Here is a 22,874-nt window from a genome sequence, read left to right as displayed (position 1 = left end):
GGTAATAAATCCTGTCCACCTGTCAACCTTAATTAATCCACACACACACCTGTCCTTTACCTGTCCACCGCCTCTTACCCTTCACTCCCAGCCTCCTTCACCTCCGTTTTCTTCCTCGCTATTTATATATTATCTTTTTTTTCTGAGTGGCGGTTTTTCTTCCCATTTATCAGTTTTAATCTTTCTCCTCTTCTTCTATCTTTCTTTCTTGTTTTCTTTTGTTATTTGGTCATTTTACTCTCTTTTCTCTGTCTTCCCTCCTCTCCCCTCTTCCTCTCTTTTCTTCTTCCTCTCTTTCGTTATCTTGTGCTTTTCTGCCTATCTTTCCCTCCCTCCTCCTCCCTATCCTCTATTTTTGTTTTGTTTTCCTGTTTTAATTTCTCTTCTCTCTTCTTCCTCTTCCCTTCATCTTCCACTACTCAGCGTTCTCTTTTTATTTTCCTTTCTTCTTTTTTTCTTTCTCTTCTTTCCTCTCTTCCACTCTGCCTATCCTCCTTACCTCCATTCTTTCTCTTCCTTCCTTCCTTCCCTTCATCTCTCTCCTTCATCTCCCTTCTTCTTCTTCCTCCTCCTTCCCTCTCTTTTCTACTGTCTATCATTCTCCCTTCTTCTCCCTCCCTTCCTCCTCCTTTCCTTTATTCCTTTTCTCCCTCCTTCCCTTTTTTTCTCTCTCTCTCCATTAAGCACTTCACCTGGCCAACTGAGATTCTGTTTCTCTCTCTCTCTTGACAGAATGAACGAAATGGTGTGTGAATGCGTATAGAAGAAGAGGAGGAGGAGGAAGAAGAAGAAGAGGAGGAGGAGGAGGAGGAGGAGGAGGAGGCTGAGTAAACAACGCAGGAACATTAGACAACTTGGGTGGCCTCTCTCTCTCTCTCTCTCTCTCTTTTATTTACACTGTTTTACGTTATTTGCATTGCCAATCATCGTTTTATGTTCTTGCTAAACACAAAGAGAAATGGAGAGTTTGTTGTGCAAATAGACGAAGAGGAGGAGGAGGAGGAGGAGGAGGAGAGGAAGAGATGAGGAGGAGGATGAAGTAGTAGAGAGAGAGAGCATTACTGTTTCATCTCTCTCTCTCTCTCTCTCTCTCTCTCTCTCTCTCAGACACGTTTCTCCTCCTCTCTCTCCCTCTCTTTATCAAATCTTCTCCCTTGTCATTCCTCCCCATAATTCCTTTCTCCCTTCCTCAGCCACGACTGTCACCCTGCTCCCCTCTCCCTCTCTCTCCCCTCTTCCTCTCTCCCTTCCTCCCCTTCTCTCTCCCTCTTCATCTTAGTGTTCAAGTTTTCTCTTCACTTCTAAGACCTTTCTTTTCTCTTCTCTTATCTCCTTTTATTTCCTCTAATTTGTCCTCTTAGTTTCTTCATTCTCCTCCTCTTACCCCACTCCCATTTTTTTTCTTTTCTTCCCCTTCCTTTTAAATTATTCGTTTCCTCTTGTCTTCCTTCTCTTTTCCTCTACCCAGTTCCTTCTTCTCCTCTTAAACTCTCTATTCCTCTCTTTTACTTCCTTCGCCCTTCTTTCTTTCATTATTTCCCTTTCTTCCTCTTTTTTAGAAGTTTTAAGTCTCCTCATCCTCTTCCCTATCCTTTCCTCTTTCCCAATCCTTCCTCTTTTATTAGTCCACTTACTTCCCTCTTTCTCCTTATATCCCTTCATTCTATAACATTTTCGTCCCCTTTTCCACTTCCTTATACTTTCCTTTCTTCCTTATCTTTCAAACTCTCAATTTCTCTCTATTAGCCCCCTTACTTCCCTTTCTCCCGTTCAGTTAAAAGTCAAAGACCCTCCTAAAATGATAACAGTAGGCAATCCAAACCCATTTTCTATAAAACTGAAGAAAGGATTGCAAGGGAAACTAACCTATTACCAGAAGACAAACCAAGCCCCATTTTCTATAACACGAAGGGAAGGATTGCAAGGGAAACTAACCTATTACCAGTAGACAAACCAACCCCCATTTTCTATAACACGAAGGAAAGGATTGCCAGGGAAACTAAGCTTTTACAAGAAGACAAACCAAACCCCATTTTCTATAACACTGAAGAAAGGATTGCAAGGGAAACTAACCTATTATCAGAAGACAAACCAAGCCCCATTTTATATAACACGAAGGGAAGGATTGCAACGGATACTAACGTATTATCAAAGGCAAACCAAACCCATTTTCTTTGATACTAAGGAAGGGCTTGTGAGGGGAAACTTGGCTATTCTTTCCCTTCTGTAGGATTAGTGAGGGGAAGAGATGCACGAGGGGGAGGAAGGGGGGGAGGGTCGGAAGTGGCTGGCTAAGGGGAAGAGAGTGTCAAATTTCTAAGGGTAACTTGTCCCCTTCCGAGGGTGTGAAGGGCCTATTGTGTGTGTCCCCTTCCCTTCCCTTCCCTTCCGTCCTCTGTATCTCTCTCTCTCTCTCTCTTTCTGGAAGGAAGGAAGGAAAAAGGGGAAATTCAGAAGGAAAATGAGGAAAAAGACAAAGAAAGGTAACGCAGAAAAGAAGGGGAAGAAAACGAAGGAAAGCAAAATGAAAGAAGAGTGGAAAGGAAAATAAGAAAATGGAAGACAAAGAAGAAAAAGTATTGAAGAAAAGAAGAGGAAAACAAAGGGAAACAAAGTGAAGGAATGAGAAAAGGAAAAAAAACAAAATGGAAGAGACAAAGAAGAGATAACAATGAAGAAGAAAAAAACAAAGAAAGAAAATGAAGGAATGAGAGAAGAGGGAAAACAAAATGGACGAGGCAAAAAAGAAAAAATAACGAAAAAAAGAAGAGGAAAACAAAGGAAAACAAAATAAAGGAAAAAGAGAGGAAAGAAAAAAATGGAGGAGACAAGAAAAAGTAATAATGAAAAAAGAGAAAAGAAAGGAAAACAAAATAAAGAAAAAAGAGAGGAAAGAAAAAAAAAAGAAAAAGGAGGGAGAAGAGGAATTTTGAGAGGAACTTTCAGAATAACTCACTGTCACCACCATCCTTCCTCCTCCTCCTCCTCCTCTTCCTCCTCCTCCTCCTCCTCCTCTTCTTCCTCACACATTAACAGCCCCTAAAATGAGGTTGTTGGCGCCATAACAAGTTGGGTGACGATTAACGAAATGACGTTGAGAGGAATGCTGGGGTAAGGGTCCTCTCTCTCTCTCTCTCTCTCTCTCTCTCTCTCTCTCTCTCTCTCTCAGTAATAGTAAAGGTCATGTTTCTAGCGTCTTGTGTGTGTGTGTGTGTGTGTGTGTGTGTGTGTGTGTGTGTTGGGATGAGTGACAACATGGGTCTCGTACACACACACACACACACAGAGAGAGAGAGAGAGAGAGAGAGAGAGAGAGAGAGAGAGAGAGCGACCTCCCCTAACTGATGATAATTACGTATAAAAAAGTGATAACCGAGAGAGAGAGAGAGAGAGAGAGAAGCGTGTCTGCCTTCAAACGCGAGAAAAATAACCTCAAATACTAAAAAGGAAAGGAAAATACATAAACTCCTCTCTCTCTCTCCCTCTCTCTCTCTCTCTTACTCAATGCAGGGGCCTGAATGGAAAGAGGAGGAGGAGGAGGAGGAGGAGTGTAAGCCTCACTTCCTCCCTCTCCTCCTCCTCCTCTTCCTCGTTCTTTCATGTCTCCCTCCCTCTCACTCAAGCACGTCTCTCCTCCCTCCTCCTCCTCCTCCTCCTGTCTCTGTTGTGAATAGGCAAGGAAGGAAGAAGAGGAAGAGGAAGAAGAGGAAGAGGAGAAAGAATACTCCTTACTTCTCTTTCCTCCCTCGTCTCTTCTCCTCTTTCTCTCCCCTCTCTCTGTTTTGAATGGAGGAAAGAGAAGGAGGGAAGGAGAGGAGAGAAGGAGTAACCAGGGAAAGAGGAGGAAAGGGAGAGGGAGAGAAGAAAGGAGGAAGGGAGGGTAGGTCGTAGGAATATATGGGCCTATGGAAGGGAGGAGGAGGAGGAGGAGGAGGAGGAGGAGGAGGGAAGGAAGGGAGGTATCTATGGAGGGAAAGATGGAGGAAGGACGCCTGCTCCCTTTCTCTCTCCCTCCCTCCTCCTCCTCTTCCTCCTCCTCCTCCTCGTTTCCCTCCAGGCCTCCCATAAACACGGGTCACGCTGTAGACTCCTCCTCCTCCTCCTCTCCCTCCCCTACATTCCCCATTCCTCCCCATTACCTTACACCTCTTCCCCATCCTCCCCATCCCTTCCCCATCATCCTCAGTCTTCCCTAATACTTACCCATCGTCTTTCCCTCCTTCCCTTCCTCATCCTCTTCCCCTTTCTCCTCATCTCTTTCCACCTCTTTCCCATCCTCCTCATCCCTTCCCCATCATCCTCTTCCCTTCCAAATACTTTCCCATCGTCTTCTCTTAACCTTCTTCCCTTCCTCGTCCTCTTCCTTTATCCCCATCTCTTAACACCTCTTCCCCATCCTCTTCATCCCTTCCCCATCATCCTCATTCCTTCCTTATACTTCCCCATTCCTTTATCTCTCTACTTCAATCCCTTCCCCATTCTCTTCCTCTTTCTCCCCATGCATGATCTCCTTCCCCAGCCCTTTCTCAACCCTTAATCCCCATCGACCTCTTCCCCACGTCCTTATATGTATCAATAGACCTGCTTTTCTCCCCTTCTCTTCCTCCCCATTCAAGTCATCTCCTCCCCATATATTCCCATGGCTGAAGTCCTCCCCATCTCCTCCCCATACCCTAACACACTTCCCCATACCCCATTTCTTACCTCCCCATATACCAAAAGCTCTCCCTATTCTTCCCCTATTCCTCCTCCTCCTTCTCTGCCTTCCCCATTCCTTCCCTTCATCCCTTCTTCCCATTTTTCCCCATCCCCTTTCGTCCTTTCCCTACATCCCCAAGGCCTTCTTCCCCGATGCCCCAAAAGCCTTACCCATGCCTCCAAGCCTCCTCAGGGTATGGGAAGGCTGGGTAAGTAAGGAGGAGGAGGAGGAGGAGAGGAGGAATAGGAGGAGGAGGTAAGGAAGAACGTGAGTAGGTGCCTGAGGTAAGACGTTCACCTCTCTCTCTCTCTCTCTCTCTCTCTCTCTCAGGCACAAACGTTAACAGTCGTGAGGTTGTGTATGTTTTTTTTTTCTTTTTCTTTTTTCTTTATCTCTTTGCTAATATTTGAGTCTTCAGTGTTTGGGGGAAATTTATATCTATCATTTGTTTGTTTGTTTGTTTGTTTATTTCCTTTCATGCTTGTTATCATTATTTTGTTTTGTTCTAGTATTTCCAATGGACTCTTTATTTCCTTCTTCTTCCACTTGATCCATTCTTTTCTTTTTTTCATCCATTCATTTTTTTTCCTGTTATCATCATTTGTTTCCTTGTTTTCATTCATTCATTCATTCATTCTCTCTCCTCTTTTTTCTTCAGAGGTATCTTTCAATTTTCACATTTTCACATCTCTTTTTTTCTACATATCATTATTATCTATTTTCTTGTTCTAGTTTATTTCCTCCTTCTTCCTATTATCCCTTTTCTTTTTTCCACTTCATGTTTTTTTTCTATATTCTTTTCTTATTTTTCCTAGCCATCATTATCGTCAAACGTTTCTCTGTACTAATATCTCCATCTTTTTCTTCATTTTATCCATCTTTTTCCTCAACCATTTTCTTCTTTCAATTTATATTTTTTTCAATTTTCTTTCTTTATAATTTATGTCCTATCATTATTATTATTATCATTTATTTCTTTGTACTAATATCTCAATCTTTTTCTTCATCTTTTTCTTCTTCCACTTCATATTTTCTTCTATATTATTTTCTTATTTTCATTATCATCACTCTTCTTCTTTTTCCTCTCTATATTTCTATCTATTTTCTTTCCTTATTTGTCCTATCATTATTATTATTATCATTTGTTTCTTTGTACTAATATCTCCATCCTTTTCTTTATCTTATTCTTCTCCCTCCTCCTCCTGCATATCTCCAGCTTTTTCTTCATCTTATTCTTCCTCCTCCTCCTTTTGGCGGTGCGGGTTGGTCACGAACAAGCCTCACGCCGTCCAATTATAACCTGACGAGCGACTAACAGATGCCCCTCACTGCTCTCCTTCCTTCCATCTGTCCATCCATCCTCCTTACGTCTTGATGAACGGTTCTCTCTCTCTCTCTCTCTCTCTCTCTCTCTCTCTCTTATCCCTTTAAAAGCCTAATATTACATCTTCTTGCACCTGTATTTCTTAATCACGAGTGTAAATGTCGATATTCTATTTAAATTTGTTTGCTGTTTACTTGTTTTGAATCTTTATTGGTCATATTGTTATTTTGTTTATTATCTACACATTCTACAGCCAGTTCTTGTTATGGTGTTTGTGTTTCTTTTCAGTCTATTTGTTTTTCTTTTAGTGTTACCAACTCACGCATTCGTTTCCTACTTACTACGCAAAACTAATTAATTTCCGTATCGTCTATTCTTTGCAAGGTCAACACTCAACACCCTTCAGTCCCTTCTTGCTATGGTATTAAGCCATTTGTTCCTCTCTGAGTATGTTGCGTCAACCAGTTCACTCATTCGTTCTTTACTTCTTTAATCTTTTCGTCCTAATTCGTTCTAAATCTTTCCATCTTTCCGTGTCTGTCACCTTTCAATGCACCGCCTCGTCCTTCACACCTCTATAGCGCGTTCAGCTGGGCGTAAGAAACCGTAAGAAAAACACGATATCAAGTTACTCTCTCAACACACGTCTAAGCATCTCTTTATCTTCCTTCTTCACTGATCTATCCTTCACTAATCTATCCTCCTATCTTCCTACTTTCTAACTTTCTTACCCACGTTCAAATATCAGATTCAGGGGCAAGATAAACATGAAAAACGCAAGATCAACAGAAGAAGCGGGAAAACAGGATCGAGAGAGAAAATGCCCAACCAAAGTTACCCTTCAACACACACTTCCCACCCTCTCATACCTTCCCCCTTTACGCAACTTTCTCATTCAAGGGCAAAATAAACATCAGGGCAACAAGATCAAGACAAGACAGGAAGGCACGAGAGAGAACGAGAGAGAGAAACGAGAACACAACCATGAGCTCTGAGCCACACGAGAGAACAAGGTCGGAGGGTGGATGAGATGCCCGCGTGCCCTCCCTCTCCCTCTCTCTCTCTCTCTTCTCCCTCCTCTCTCGGGCATCTCTCCGGCAGACAGGGAGGCAGGGGAGGTAGGGGAGCAGCGTGCGGGTCCAGTAGGTGAGTCAGTAAACAGGGGAGGTGCAAAAAACGTGCGGGAGGCGTGGCTGGAGGCGAGGAGTGAGTCAGAAGTCGAGGCCAAGACGCGTCCGGACAAGGCGCTCGAGCATTGCGGCTGAACGGAATTCCTCTCCCACCGACGTTGCCATGTCTCACCTCCTTTCTCCCCACTTTTCCCCATTTCCCCGTTGCCTCCCCACCTCCTCCACGATATATACCTTAGACAGAAGCTTGATATCACTGGGGAGATGTATATTTAGCTCCCATAAAGCTAGGGTGAGGGAGAAAGCGAGGGAGAAGGGCGGGGAGATTGCAAGGGTAGCTGAGTCCATTCACAAGCAGGAGTCATGTGTTGTTCAGCCCTTTAATGCCCTGCCTGGGATCGACTGGGCAAGGGATGTGACGTAGAGGGCTGAGGGGAGGAGGAGGAGGGGAGAGGGGAGGTTGATTGGGTGGAGAGAGAGGAGAGAGAGAATGGGGTGGTTGGAGACTGACTGGGTAGACTGGGTAGGCCACACACACACACACACACACACACGCACACACAGGAGCCCCCAGAGAGAGAGAGAGAGAGAGAGAGTATTGTTGTGGGTATCGTTGGGTTAACCTTGAGTTTACACAGACAGATATGAGAAGTAAATAACAACAATGAGGTGAATGAAGAGAGCACACACACACACACACACACACACACACACACACACACACACACACACACGCGCGCGCACATACACACACACGCACACTATCATAGCCTGAATCTGCACGTGGCTGTTCTCCTCCTCCTCCTCCTCCTCCTCCTCCTCATGCAGTCCATTCAAGAAGGTTACTTGCACCTGGAGGAGGAGGAGGAGGAGGAAGAGGAGGAGGAGGAGGTGGAGGACAGGTTATAAAATCAAGGAAGGGAGTTATCATCGCTAGTTATCAGAGTGAGTTTATGAAGAGTTGAGGTGTTGGGAGGGCCGCAGGGGAGGAGGAGGAGGAGGGGAAGAAGGAGGGAGGAGGAGGGAGGAGCACCAGCAAGAAGAGGAGGAAGAGAAGGAGGAGGGGCTCTGTTGCACACCTCCACCCCTTCTTCCTCCTCCTCCTCCTCCTCCTTCTGCCTCATTAACATCTCCCAATACCTCGGCACCTCATAAAGACTTCGCCACCTGCTACTTCCTGTGTGTGTGTGTGTGTGTGTGTGTGTGTGTGTGTACGCCTCTCTGTACGCATCTGAGGTCAATTGTTACGTACACACGAGGAAGGAAGGAGAGAAAGAGAGAGAAAAAGCAGGTCTTCTCCTCCTCCTCCTCCACTTCCTTCTCCTTTTTCTATTTTTTCTTTTCTCTTTTACTTCTTTTTCTTTTGTGTTTTTTGTCTGTTCTCCCGTTTATCAAGTTTCCCTTTTTGTCTCCTACACTTTCCCCTCCTCCTCCTTCTTTACTTTTCTTCTTCAATTATCTTTTTCTTTTTGTTGTTTTTTGTCTTGTCCTGTTTATCAAGCTTCCCTTTTTGCCTCCTACACTTCCTCCTCCTCTTCCTTATTTCCTTTTCTTCTTCACTTATCTTTTTCTTTTTGTTGTTTTTTGTCTTGTCCCGTTTATCAACCTTCCCTTTTTGCCCTATTTGCTTACTTCTTCCCTTCCTTCCTTGCCCTTACTTGGTTATCCCAGTTCCTTCCTTCCTTCCTTCCTTCCTTCACCAAAGTTTAGTACCAGTCCCCTTCCTTCATTTCCTATCCCTGCTAAACCCTTACCATAGTGTCCTTTCTCATTTCTTTCCTTCCCTTGTCAAAGCTTACCATAGACTCTCTCCATCCTTTCTTCCTTCCTTACCCTGTCAAACTATATCACAGACTCCTTCCTTCCTTCCCTTTCCTTCCTTTCCCTACCAAACCTTACCACAAACTTTCTTCCTTCCTTACCTTTCCCTACCAAACCTTACCACAGACTTTCTTCCTTCCTTCCCTTTCCTTCCTTTCCCTGCCAAACCTCACCAAAACCTCTTCTTTCCTTCCTTCCTTCCTTACCTTTTCTTCCTTTCCCAACCAAACCTTACCAAAAACTTTCTTCTTTCCTCTCTTCCTTCCTCAGTCCCTTTCCTTCCCCTTCCAAAGCCTATATCCTCTCCCTCCTTGTCAGTCTCCCCTCCTCCCTACTCCCCTGTCCCACTCTGCCACCACCACAACCTCCCCTCTCAACCATCACGTCCTCCCCACAACCCTCCCTCCCTCACCACAACTCTCTCTCCCTCCTCCCCTTCCTCTTCGCCACAACTCTCCCCCCCCCTGTCTCGCTCTCCCTCTGCCTCCCCCCCCCCCCCCATTACCACAACTCCTTCCCCTGCCTCCTCCTCTCCCTTTTCCCCCCTCCCACCCCTCACGTTCTCCCTCACCGCAGCCTCTGAGGGCGGAAACCAATTCGATATTATCTGTTATATGATACTGATCAGGGCTCCTCTTAACCCCCCACACCCTTCCTCTTTCCTCTTCTCCTCTTCCCGTCCCTCTCCTTTTCCTTTTCCTCTTCTAGACCTCTCTTTCTCAAGCTCTTTTTCTCTCTTTCCTTTAGTGGGGTATGGGAGGAGAGGGGAAGGGAGAGGAGGGAGAGCAAGAGGGGAAGGGAGGGGAAGGGAAGGGAGAGGAGGGAGAGGAAGAGGGGAAGGGAGGAGATGGGAAGGGAGAGGAAGAAGGGGAAGAGGGGAAGGGAGGGGAAGGGAAAGGGAAGACAAGGGGTTGGATATCACTTCCTGGGAGTTAATTCACACAAAGATTAACCGGAAAGAGAGAGAGAGAGAGAGAGAGAGAGAGAGAGAGAGAGAGAGAGAGAGAAATATTGTGTGCTAGATAGCTAAACTGAACACGTGGCCGCACACACACACACACACACACACACACACACACACACACACACACACACACACACCTGTCCGTCGCGTCCTTTCTCCCGTGTCGAGGTAAGAGGCCACACACCTTGACAACATTAGACCCCCACCCCCTCTCTCTCTCTCTCTCTCTCTCTCTCTCTCTGAATCAGCTGAAGAAGGGTTCCGATGTAAACAAGATTAGGTCATTGTCTCTTCTTGCTTGCACACACACACACACACACACACACACACACACACACACACACACACACACACACACATGCGTACAAACACACATTATCTCACCCTTTCCTCCCTCCCTTACTAACGCCTCTCTCCTCTCTCTCCCTCTTTCTTTCCTCCCCAAGCCCTCACCTCCCTCCTCTCTCTCTCTCTCTCTCTCTCGCGTCAGCACAGAAGACAGAGGAGACCACCCAGGTGTCTCTGCTGCCATGCCAAAACGCTCTCGGCGCAGGACAGTGCCAAGCCACGCTCTGAGAGGAGGTGGCGCTCTCATAGTAGTAGTGGTAGTAGTAGTAGTAGTGGTAGTAGTAGTAGTAGTTGTAGTAGTAGTGGTGGTGGTGGTGGTGGTGGTAGTGGTGGTGATGGTGATGGTAGTAGTTAGTAGTAGTAGTAGTAGTAGTAGTAGTAGTAGTAGTAGTAGTAGTAGTAGTAGAAGAAGAAGAAGAAGAAGAAGAAAATGAAGAAGACAAAAGAGGAAACAAAACACAAACACAACAAGGACAAGAAATGAACAAAAAACACAAATAAAACAAAAGACACAAAAACAACAACGAAGTACAAACAAAACAAAACAAAACAAGGATAGTGAAAGAAGAAGAGAAGAGGTGAAGAAGAGAAAGAGGAGAAACCAGGAGAACAAGACAACTAAGACGGAGGTTGAAGTTGAAAATTAGTGAAGGAAATCAAGATCTTAAAACGGAGTGAAGAGGGAAATTTATATTGGAGTTAAAATTAAGGAACAGATGATCAAAGAGGAACGAATTAATGGAGGAATTTAGCGAAGGGTGAGGTATGAAGGGGAGGAGGGGAAGGAAGGGGAGGGGAAGGAGGGGAAGGGGGAGGAGGGGAAGGGGGAGGAGGAGAAGGGGAGGAATGATGGGAGCTCAGGATAAAAACTAAATGAGGTGGAGAGGAGAAGTAAAAGGAGATGGGAAAGGAAAGGAGAAAAAGGAGGAGGAGGAAGAATATAAGAGAAGGAAAGGGAAGGGGAAGGAAAGGAAGGGGAGGAATGATAAGGGTTCAGGATAAAAAAAATAATGAGGGAGAGAAAAAATGAAAGGAGAAGGGAAAGGAAAGGAGAAAAGGGAGGAGGAGAAAGAGTATAAGGGAAGGAAATGGGGAAGAGGGAAGATAAAGGGTAGGAAATAAAGGGAAATGAAAAGATGGAGAAAAGGAGAAGGAAAAGTATAAGGGAAGGAAAATAGGGAATAGGGAAGAAAAGGGAAACGAAATAGGACTAAGAAGAAAGGAAGAACTAGTCGTAGGGAAAAGGAGGAAAGGAGAATAAGGGGATAAGAAAAGAGATGAAAAAGAGAAGAGTGAAAAGAAGAGAGGAGAGAGAAGAGAGAAAACATAAGTAGAAAAGGAAGAACAACATAGAGAAAGGGAGATAGAAGAGAGAAGGGAGAGAAAGAGAAAAGAAGAGAAAAAAAAAGAAAACAGTGAAAAGAAAGAACAATATATAGAGAAAGGGAGATAAATGAGGAGAGAAAGAAAGAGAAAAGAGGGGAGGAGAAAAGAGAGAAAACATGACTGAGGAGAGAAGAAGAAATGATACAGAGAAGGGAAGAGAGAGAGGGAGAGAGAGAAGGAGGGAGGTAAAGAAGATGGAGAGAAGATAGGGAGGAGAAAGGGGAGATAAAAAACTTGAGGGGAGGCAAATTAGGGGAATGAGAGAGAGAGAGAGAGAGAGAGAGAGAGAGAGAGAGATCTTTATTCAACAGGGAGAGAAAGAGAGAGAGAGAGAGAGAGAGAGAGAGAGAGAGAGAGAGAGAGAGAGAGAGAGAGAGAGAGAGAGAGAGATCAGAAGCTTATAAATTATTGCAAACGACGGAGAGAAAAGTAAACAAAAACTCTACTAATAATGAGGAATAAAGAAGAAGAAGAAGAAGAAGAAGAGAAACAAGACTAAGAGAGAAAGAAACAAACAATAGACATCATAAGAAAGAAAAAAAATATATAAAAAAAATTAAATCACCACCACCATCACCATCACCATCACCATCATCACCACTAGAAGGAGAAGGATGTCATGTTATCTTCCCTAGTCAGTCACCTTCACACGACACTATCAAACACCCCCTCCCCCTTCCCCCCCTCCCCCCCCTCACCATCACCACCACCAAAATTAAAGCAAGAAGTGGTTCTGTTACGCCCGTGAATTTAATCTTGGACCCTCGTAGGACTCTGCTGATTGGGGGTGAGGAGAAGAATCCTACTTTCCTTGTGGGTTTAGGATACGTTAAGGACTCCCCCCCTCCCTCTGTCTTCTCCCCTCCCTTCCCTTCCCCTCTTTCCTCTCCTCCCATATGTAAGGATGCTGTAGAAGGATGAGTCGAAGGATGCGAAGGAGGAGGAAGGATAGGATGGTGAGGAAGAGAAGGGAAGGGAGAGAAAGATGATAATGGTAGTGGATTTAACTGAAGAAGAAGAAGATGAAGAAGAAAACAAGAACAATAACAAAAAACATCAACAACAATAAATGAAAGAAGAAGAAAAGGAAAAAAGAAAAAGAAAGGAAGAAGAAAAAGCAAACTAAGAACATGAACACGATAACAACAACAGCAACGACGACGACGAAGACAAAGATGAAGAACGAGCAAGAGGAGGAGGAGGAGGAGGAGGAGGAGGAGAAGAGAACTCCCTCCACACATTTGTAGCACATTCTCATAAACACAAGATTAGGGATGTGTCTTCAAATATGCGCCCCCTCCTCCTCCCCCCCCCCTCCTCCTCCTCCTCCTCTCACACAGGCCATTATGCAAAAGAGACGAGGAAGACGCCGGCGACTCATCAACATTTATACACAAACATACGAACACACGAATCTTATTGCATCGCTGTATGTGAAAGTATAAACACCTCCTCCTCCTCTTCCTCTTCCTCCTCTTCTTCCTTCTTCACCTTGGGGTTTTAATCCTAATATACGCTACAAACACAATTCTTGTTCCTCATCCTCTTCTTCCTTCTTCTTCTTCTTCTTCCTCCTCCTCTTTCACCTCTTCTTCCTTCTTCTCTTTGGGGTTTTAATCCTAATATACGCTACAACCACAATTCTTCTTCTTCTTCTTCCCTTTCTTCTTTTTCTTCTTCTTCTTCTCCTCCTCCTCTTTTTCTTCTTCCTTCTTCTCTTTCTCTTTGGGGTTTTAATCCTAATATACGCTACAACCACAATTCTTCTTCTTCTTCTTCTTCTTCTTCTTCTTCCTCCTCCTTCTCCTCCTCCTCCTCTTTCTCTTCTTCTTCCTTCTTCTCTTTGGGGTTTTAATCCTAATATACACTAAACGCAATTCTTCTTCTTCTTCTTCCTTTTCTATCTACCCGAAGTCTCTCTCTTCTCCACATTCTCCACCTCCCTTTCTCCATATGCTTCTCTTTACCTCCTCCTCCTCCTCCTCCTCCTCCGTCAGGGCTTCAAAGGGACGCGCGCGCACCTTTTTGCAACCAATTAGATCTGCGAAGCGCGGGTGGTGGCGGAGTGGCGCGCTGTGGCCTCGGAGCAGCACCACGGTTCGAATCCAATTAGTGTAAATAGTGGTGTTGAGAGGTTCTTTGGGGAGGGGGGCTGTGTGTGTGTGTGTGTATGTGTGTGTGTGCCGCCCCTTGCCTCCTCCTCCTCCTCCTCCTCCTCCTCTTCTTCTTCCTCCTTCTCGTTCTCCTCCTTTCATCTTCTTTCTCCCTTTCTTTTCTAAGTCTCTGTTTCTTCTCCCTGTTCTCTCTTCTCTTATCTCCCTTCACTCCCTCTCCCCTTTTCACCCTTGGAAGAAGAAGAAGAAGAAGAAGAAGAAGAAGAAGAGGGACAAATGGCATAAACAGGCTTTGGAAACATGTATAGAAGATGGGAGGAGAGGAGGAAGAAGAAGAAGGGAAGGATGCAAGGGCGGAAAGGAAAGGGTAAGAAGATAGGAAGGAAGTGGAGGGGGCGTTGAAAGGGATGTTGAGGGGGAATAAATGGGCTAGGGGTGAAGGGTCGTAGATGAGAGGGTTGTGCTAATGAGATGGGACAGGAAGGAAGGGAAGGGGTGGTGACGATGCCCATCAACACGAACCCGCTGGAAGAGGATAAAGACGACCAAAGAAGGAGGAAGAGAAGAAGGAGAAGGATAGAGGGAGAAGGAGAGTAAGGTGAAGAAAGTGAAGGAGAAATGAGAGAAGAGACAGGAAGAAAGAGAATGGGGTGGGAAGAGAAACAAAGGAGATATCAGAGGAAGGGAAAGAAGGAGGAAGAAGAGGAGGAGGAAGAGAAAGAAGGAGGAGAATACTGGAGGGAAAGTAAGGTGAAGTAAGGAGAGAAGGAGTAATTAGAGAAAAGAAAGAAAGAGAGGAGATATGAGACGGAGGGAAAGGAGAAGGAGGAAGAGGAGGAGGAGGAAGAGAAAGAAGGAGGAAGAGAATACTGGAGGGAGAGTAAGGTGAAGTAAGGAGAGAAGGAGTAATCAGAGAAGAGAAAGGAAGAAAGAGAGGAGATATCAGAGGAAGGGAAAGGAGAAGGAGGAGGAAGAAGAGGAGGAGGAGGGAGAGAAGAAACGATAGTAAAAAAGTGGGATAAAAAGAAGAGGAAGAAAGTAATTAGGAAACAGGAAAAGAAAAAAACAGTAAAAAAAAACATGAGAAAAAAAGAAGAAAAGAAGATCGTTAAAAAGTGAACATTAAGAAGGAAGAGAAGAAGAAAAAAAGAACACAGTAGAAAATGAGAGAAAATAAAAGGAACCAAGAAGAAAACGTAGAACAGGAACAAGAAAAAGAACAACAAAACACACAGTAGAAAATGAGAGAAAATAAAAGAAACCAAGAAGAAAACGTAGAACAGGAACAAGAAAAAGAACAAAAACAAAACAAAAAAAACAAAAACAGACATAGCAAAACAAAACCAGTGAAGAAAAGAAGAAAAAAAACAATACACCGAAAACAAAAACAAACAAAAACAGACATAGCAAAACAAAACCAGTGAAGAAAAGAAGAAATAAAAAACACAATATCCCAAAAACAACAAAAAAAACAAAATACATCAACCAGCTCAGACTATAAGCGCCATAATAAACAAGAAGTATAGACGCGGTAAACCAGGTGAAGGTGTCAAGGTCTGGCTCATCACACTGTTACCTGGAGGAGTGAAAATGACGAGGTGAGGAGCGCGAGATTGCTGTCTTTACCTGTGTGGTGGTAGTGGTGGTGGTGGTGGTGGTGGTGCGCGGAGCCTGGTTTTTGCTGGGCGCTGGTGGTAGTGGTGATGGCAGTGGTGGTGGTGAAGGGTATATTAGCGGTGGTGGTAGTGGTGGTGATGAGAATATTGGTGGTTTTAGTGTTGGTCGTAGTGGTGGTGATGGTGGTTGACGTAGTGGTGGTGGTAGTAGTGGAGGTATTGAAGGTGGTGATGAGAATATTGGTAGTGGTGATGGTGGTGGTGGTGATGGTGGTGGTGGTTGAGGTAGTGGTGGACCTGGTAGTGGAGGTACTGAAGGTGATGGTGAAGGTGGAGATGAGAATATTGGTAGTGGTGATGGTGGTGGTGATGGTGGTGGTGGTGGTGATGGTAGTGGTGATGGTGGTGATGATGGTAGTAGTGGTGGTGGTGGTGGTGGTTACAATAGCGATAAGAAAAGTTAAGTAAAGTAAATGGTGATGGTGGTGGTGGTGATGGTGGTGATATCGAAGTGGTGATGAGAATATTGGTAGTGGTGATGATGGTGGTGATTGTGGTGGTGGTGGTGATGATGGTGGTTACAATAGCGATAAGTAAAGTAAATGGTGATGGTGGTGGTGATGATGGTGGTGATGATATCGAGGTGGTGATGAAGTGGTTATCTGTGCAACATTTTCCTTCACGTTTATCATCACTCCCCGTTCAACGATTATTATTCTCTTATCTGTCAAACGTGTCTACAAAACGAACTTACTTAATTAACCTCTATTTTCAACGCTCTTACAAAACGACTATATCAACCGGCCTCTTGCAGACTCCTTACGTTCTTATGTTCTTATATTTGTCACGTTCATCCACAAAAATCATCTTACTTCCACTCTCCTTCCTCTCTTCTTACCCTTCCTTTCCACCATTCCATCCTTCCCTTCTTCTTCCTTTTCTCATCTTCTTCCTCCTCTCCTCCCATCTTCTATGCATGTGTTCGAAGCCTGTTTATACCATTTTCCCTCTTCTATCTTCTTCTTTTTCTTCTTCTTCTCTAGACTCGGTTTCCTACTTCCATCTACTTAAACTTTACGCATTCTAAGTTTGCTTCCTGTATACTTATTCGCTACTTTTCCAGCTACTTTTAAGACTGCTACTTTTAATTACTAGTAGTCTACTTTTAACACTATTCTGAGTTCCTTCTTCGTCGCTACCTTATATATATTTTTAGACCGGATTCTGCCGAGAAGTGAGGTTGACAGCTTTTATCAGCATCACATAGCTTTACAACACGCTAGGCTGACCTCTCTCTCTCTCTCTCTCTCTCTTCGTCCCCTCAGCCAGACCCACAAGTTCTAGAGTGCCTTCCTGTGTGTGTGTGTGTGTGTGTGTTGCAGGCTTAATGAGCGACAAGACGAGATAAGGAGGAAAGTTAGTGGGGTGGATTATCAAGACCACCCTCCGTTCCACCGATCCCTTCCACACCCCTTCCACCTTCTCTCCCTCTTCCCCTTCCACCTCACTTGCCACCCATAACCACACAAATAGCTCGAAATTTAAGCTTACATCCCGCCCAGAGCTTATTTAACCACTGTTCTTAATTTTAATGTCGCCTTATAACAAAACGAACAAAAAAACTTCACGTGTTCTTAATTAAATCTCCTACTTCACCTGCTGCCTTAATTAAACACAAAAATGCCCTTCACTCAGCTTGCCTTACACCCAAAGCTTCTATTCTTAACTTCAATCCTACGGTATTTTAAAAGAAACAAATTAACTATACTTAATTTAACATAACTCCACTTTCCACCTCACCTGTCACGCTTAATTCCACACAAAAAGCTCCAAATTCAAGCTTACTTTCCACCCAAAGCGTTCTATTCAATCCTGCTTCAAAGGAAAAAAAAATCACTTATACCAAATTTGGCATAACAGCTCCACCTTCCACCTCACCTGTCACGCTTAATTCCACATAAAAAGCTCCAAATTCAAGCTTACCTTCCACCCAAAGCTTCTCGACGTCGGTGAGCAGCGTCGCACTCTTGAGGCCGACGCAGAAGGTGGCGAGGACGAGGAGCGCCACGAAGAGCACCTTGCCCGCGTGTTTGTGGCTGAAGAGGCCGAGCTGCAGGAGCTGAACCTGCAGCTTAGTCCGCACCCACAGGGCCGCCCGGCTACCCGTCGCCCGCCCCTGCAGGAGGAAGGAACAAAGGGTGAGGAACAGGGCAATGGTGCACGGGGTATTAAAAGTGGAATGTGATTAAACTTGGTACGTAAAAGAGAATGATATGAAAACTAACGATGATGAAAAATATGATGTGCTGAAAGAAATATTGAAAAAGAGTTTTGGGCATTTGTAGAGATAGTTTTATGACCCTTTTGGCAGGTTGATCATTCTTTTGTACCGTGATATTTTTTTTTTTTTTTTTTTTTACGTCAACGCCTAAGGGCCGGTAGGCTTGCTTGAGGGGCCTAGATGGTAGTCGGCCCCAGCCCATCATGGCGCAGGCAAGTGTTTATAGTGTCGCCATCTTTTCTTGGCTCATGCTGCCCCTGCCCCCCGGAACTCGTTCTTGATTCACTTGGACGGTTTCCTCTAGAGGCCGGGTTGATGGGTGGTCTTCAGGACAGCATGTGGGTAGTTTTAAGCCACTCGGCGGTGACTGAAAAACCCGAGGTGGTAGCGTGGGGATTCGAACTCGCGTCGTCCATTACGCGGTGAATGTGGGCCCAGCACGCTACCACTCAGCCACCGCCGAATGTACAAACACACTCATTACGACGCGATTGATATCCTTTTCGGCCTTTGTAAATAGTTGATGGGAGGGATAGAAGCGTTACCGACCTAAGAGCTGACGTTAAGCTGTTAAGGATTCGTTGAGAGATACACAAAGCTATACAATCAAAGGTTCGCTGAGAGACATAAGAACCAAACAAAAAGATAGAGAGATAAATTAGAAAGAGGCAAAAGGCGTGACCACACAAACACACACACACACACACACACACACACACACAATGAAACAAGGCCAATAAATATATGTAACGATGTGAAGCTTTTAACGAAGGGAACTTAAGACAGAAAATAGTGCAGCTTGTGTTTTTTTTCTTTTCTTTACGGACTGACTTCTTGCGACCTTTGTAAATAAGCAAAGAAATAAAACTTAATTAACGAGAACTTGAATAGCTGATCATTGAACTTGTTAGCTACGTTTTCTTTCTCTTTTATTTTTGAGGGGGGGTTATTTATTTTGGCTTTCTCTTGTTCTTTTTCTCCTCTTCCTCTTCCTCCTCCTCCTCCTTCCCTTTCCTCTTACTGTTTTCCTCTTCCTTCACACCTCATCTCCCTCTTCCTTAGCAACCTCTCTCTCTCTCTCTCTCTCTCTCTCTCCAGCAACCCTCCTCATCTCCCTTATTTTATACCTCCCCTCTCCCCCTTTCTCTCCCCATCCCTTTGCAATAGTTAAATAAAGAAGGGTCTCTCTCTCTCTCTCTCTCTGATAATTACTGTAAGTCTCCATCATCAGGGATCGACGCTCCCCCCGCCACCCCCAACCCCCCCTTCCTCCTCCTCCTCCTCTTCCTCCTCCTTACAAGCAAAAACCATAGAGACCACCTTTAAATCTCTCTCTCTCTCTCTCTCTCTCTCTCTCTCTAATTACCCCCCGTAGCGTCTTTGTTCTTGCAGTGGTGGAGGTGGAGGTGGTGGTGGAGGTGGTAGTGATAATATTTGTGGTGGTGATAATGACTGTTGGTGTTGAGGGTGGTGGTGGTGGTGGTGGTGAAGGTGGTGGTGGTGGTGGTGGTATTATGGCTAGACTCTTGATAAATTCTGTTAATCCCTCGAATTTTTCACTTCCCACGTCTTATCTCTCTCTCTTACCAAAGCATTTCAGTCTGACGCTAAAGTAAGGGAAGGAAAAATAATAAAAATAAGAAAAATAAGAGGAGGAAAAATAATAAATAAAAAAAGAAAATAACATAAGAAAAATAAAAAAATAAGAAAAGGAAAAATAAGATAGAAAAGAGAGAAGAGAGAAGAATCATGAAAGAATAATGTGAAAAGAAGAAGAAGAAGAAGAGTAACAAAGAGGAAGAAAAAGATGAAAGAAAGAGGATGAAAGATCAAACGGGAGAATAAACTGAGGAAGCGGAAGTAGAAGAGGAGGAAGAGGAGGAGGAGGAGGAGGAGGAGGGAGAAGCACACATACTCGTTAAGTAAGGAAATGGAGATGAGATAAATGTAAATAAAGAGACAAAATTATAAAGAAATAAAAAAAGGAAAACCAGGGAATAAAGAAACAAGGAATAAAGAGAAATAGATAAAGATAAAAGAAAGCAAGAAAATAAATAAAAAAACAAGATAAAGATGAAACGTAAAAACAAACACGAAAAAATATTAACTGAGAGAGAGAGAGAGAGAGAGAGAGAGAGAGAGAGAGAGAGAGAGAGAGAGTGTTTGGTCCTCTCACGAATTTTATAGCAAACTTACGCCTTCTCCACACACCTGCACGGAGGAGGAGGAGGAGGAGGAGGAGGAGGAAGACTTTAATATGCAAAGATGTCTTCCGTGAACCACTAAATCTATCAACGAGGCGAGCTGGGAGGAGGAGGAGGAGGAGGAGGAGGAGGAGGGTGTCTGTCTTTCGAAGGTGAGTGAATATATCTACGGCAGAAAGCTTTGCTCTCTCTCTCTCTCTCTCTCTCAAAGCGAAGATGACTCAGAAGTAAAGGAAGTTTTATAAGAATTCTTTTGATCGAGATTCTGATGGTGGTGATGATGATGGTGGTGGAGGAGGAGGAGGAGGAGGAGGAGGAGGAGGAGGAGGAGGAGGAAGAAGAAGTAGGCATATACAAGGAAGGAAAGCAATTCATTGTAAGAAATAGTGAGCAAGGGATTAAATTTACTCTCTCTCTCTCTCTCTCTCTCAATGACCTAGACACTTTTCTCTCCCTTGTGCCTAATTCTCTCTCTCTCTCTCTCTCTCTCTGTGTGTGTGTGCGTATGTGTGTGTACGTGTGTGTGGTCTTGGTGCAGAGAAGTGGTGATGACTACGCATTGATGAGTCTCTGTCCTCACTCTGGTGGTGATGATGGTGGTGGTGATGGTGGTGATGGTGGCGGTGATAGTAGTGGTATTGATGGTGATGGCAGTACAGGATGCAGTGATGGTGGTGATGGTGATGATAATGGTAATGTTTTGGTGTTGAGTGTTGGTGGTGATGGTGGTGGTGATTGGTGATGAATAATGGCAGTATTGGTGTTGATGTCAGTGATGCCGCTGGAGGAAGGGGAGAAACAGGAGGAGGAGGAAGAGGAGGAGGAGGAGGAGATTAAGGTGAAGATTATGATTAAAGAAGTAAAGAAAGAAGAAAGTGAAGGAGGAGGAAGAGGAGGAGGAAGAGGTTAAGGTGAGAGGAGGAGGAGGAAGAAGAGGAGGAAGAGGTTAAGGTGAGATGAAGAGAGGGAGGAAAATAAGCAAGAGGATGAGGTGAAGGAGGAAGAGGAGGAGGAGTGTGAGTAAGAGGAGGAGGCCGTGGCGGTGTAGGGTCTGCCGTGAATGTGTCGGGGCAAGGGGCAAGGGGTGGAGGGCCTGGGGGTAAGGAGGCTGGCAACCACACCACATGACAATAACTCCCCAGGGCTCGTGCGTTGACCTGCCCTCTCTCTCTCTCTCTCTCTCCCGGACTCGCGGCGCGTGAGTCGTGTGGGGGGGAGGGGTGCGGGGGTGGGGGGGTGCAGGGATCCTCGTCGGCGCCTGAGCGTGAATACTCTGGCACCAATCAGCGTCTGGCGCCTCCAGAGGGCCCGGCGGGGCGTGTGAGCGGCGGCGGCGGCGTGCCTGAGTGGGGCGTGAGTGAGGTGTGACTGTTTGTGTGTGTGCGAGGTGGTGGCGGGCAGCGGCAGCAGCAGCAGGCCTGGCGCCAACACACGCCAGCCAGGGAGAGGCATGGAGGGAGGGAGGGAGGGAGGGAGTTGCGTGGTGTGGTGGTGGAGGAGGCGGCGGCCACCTCAGAGCCAAGGGGCGGCTGTGCTGGTGCTGCTGCTGCACCAAAACTGTGCTGCCGCGGCCCCAGCCCCAGCCCGGACCACCCTGGCGCTGGCGTGCCCCGAGGCGGGCCGCGCGGGAGGCTGCGTGGAGGCCTCGGGGACGCGGGGCAGCTGGGCGGCGGAGCGGAGAGGGATGCACAGCACACGCAGGCGGCCTGGCCGGCACTTACCTTGTTAATATGGGCGAGGGCGGTGCGGGCGTCTGCCCAGCTAGTTCTAGTGCACAAGTCTTCATGCGGGCGGGCCCCGGACGCCCACACACCGCCCTCACCAGCACTTTCTTCGCCTCCCACGGCGATGGCCATGTCACACAACACAATTCACTGGAGAGCCGCGTCGGGAGCGGCCGGTCCTCCGCCGGACACTGTTGGCCAGCACGTTAGAGCACAGGGGGCGGCGGCCCCCATCCCTGCCACATGACACCTGCCACGCTCACTGCACAGCACCCATCACACGGCCCAGCACGACAATCCATCCCACGGGGGCAACATGCGTCTACTAAACGATTTGGCCGCACAACGTTGTCTTGTGCCTCGGCGGCGGGGGCGGAGCGAGCCGCGGCCCCGCCCCTCGCCGCGCCCCATTGGCCCGCCGCCGTCGCCAAGGCAACGGGGCCGCTGGAGTGCGGGCCACCCACATCGCGGCCGCACAAGTGGCACCGCCAGAACCAAGATAATTCCTAAATTGTCGGAGCTGGAAATGAAGGGCGGCCATGAGCGGGGCCCCGGCCACGGCCTCATGGCGGGCCCCGAGCGGCGGGGACGAGGCCTGCACCGTCGCCGCCGCCCTCCGCCCTCCGCCGCCGCCCTGGCCAGGCCAAACTAGAGTCAGCAGGAGGGGGTAGCAGGCCACTTGAGGCGCCCCGGCGGCCCCGCCGCCCCGACCCGATTCACAGAAACTCTGTTATAAGCGTACTTCCTTTTTCCGTAAATATAACGCGCTCATCGCCGCCTGTCAGCGACGCCCCCCGCCCCGCCCCCCCAGCCCTCGCCGCCCCGCCACCAGCATGTCCCCGGCCCCGCCGCCTATCGCCGCCTCATCTGCCCCCGAACACATGGCTCGCCGTCATTTAAATTACGGCCGCTGATCTTCCCCCATAACGCGGGCGGGGGGAGGGGGGAAGCCTCCCCCCACACGCACATATGGGCGTCGCGGCAGCACGTGTGGCCCCAGTTGGCACCACGGAGCCTCGCCTCCTCCACCGCCCTCCACCTGGGCCTCCGCCGCCGCCGCCGCTCACTACCTGAGGGGGCGCACGAGGGTCGCGGAGAGGCGGGTGGTCACTCATCGCGGCCGGTCGTTAAAATGCGAGCAGAGTATGAGTCATGGGCAGCCGCCAGGGGAGGAGCGGGGCAGGGCCTCGCTCCTCCCCCGCCCTCTCCTTCCCGCCAGCGCCTCCCAAAAAATGCTACACTGTGAATTATATCTGGTCTTCA

The 22,874-nt window shown here is 46.5% G+C and overlaps 1 protein-coding gene across 1 annotated transcript in view; it reads right to left on the bottom strand.

Annotated features, from left to right (window-relative positions):
• The window catches only part of LOC127003511 (protein patched-like), a 93,691-nt gene extending 71,728 nt beyond the window's left edge, over positions 1 to 21,963 (bottom strand). Inside the window, exons 1-2 of the mRNA XM_050870320.1 lie at positions 21,609 to 21,963; positions 17,386 to 17,578 (exon numbers count right to left, since the gene is read on the bottom strand). Of these exons, the coding sequence (XP_050726277.1) occupies positions 17,386 to 17,578; positions 21,609 to 21,743 (328 nt within the window). The 5' untranslated portion in view covers positions 21,744 to 21,963. The remainder of the gene's footprint in view (positions 1 to 17,385; positions 17,579 to 21,608) is intronic.
• Between the last annotated feature and the right edge of the window lie 911 nt (positions 21,964 to 22,874).

This window comes from Eriocheir sinensis, chromosome 25, assembly GCF_024679095.1.
Source record: "Eriocheir sinensis breed Jianghai 21 chromosome 25, ASM2467909v1, whole genome shotgun sequence".
Classification (NCBI taxonomy): Eukaryota; Metazoa; Arthropoda; class Malacostraca; order Decapoda; family Varunidae; genus Eriocheir; species Eriocheir sinensis.
This window is presented reverse-complemented; position numbering and strand designations above follow the sequence as displayed.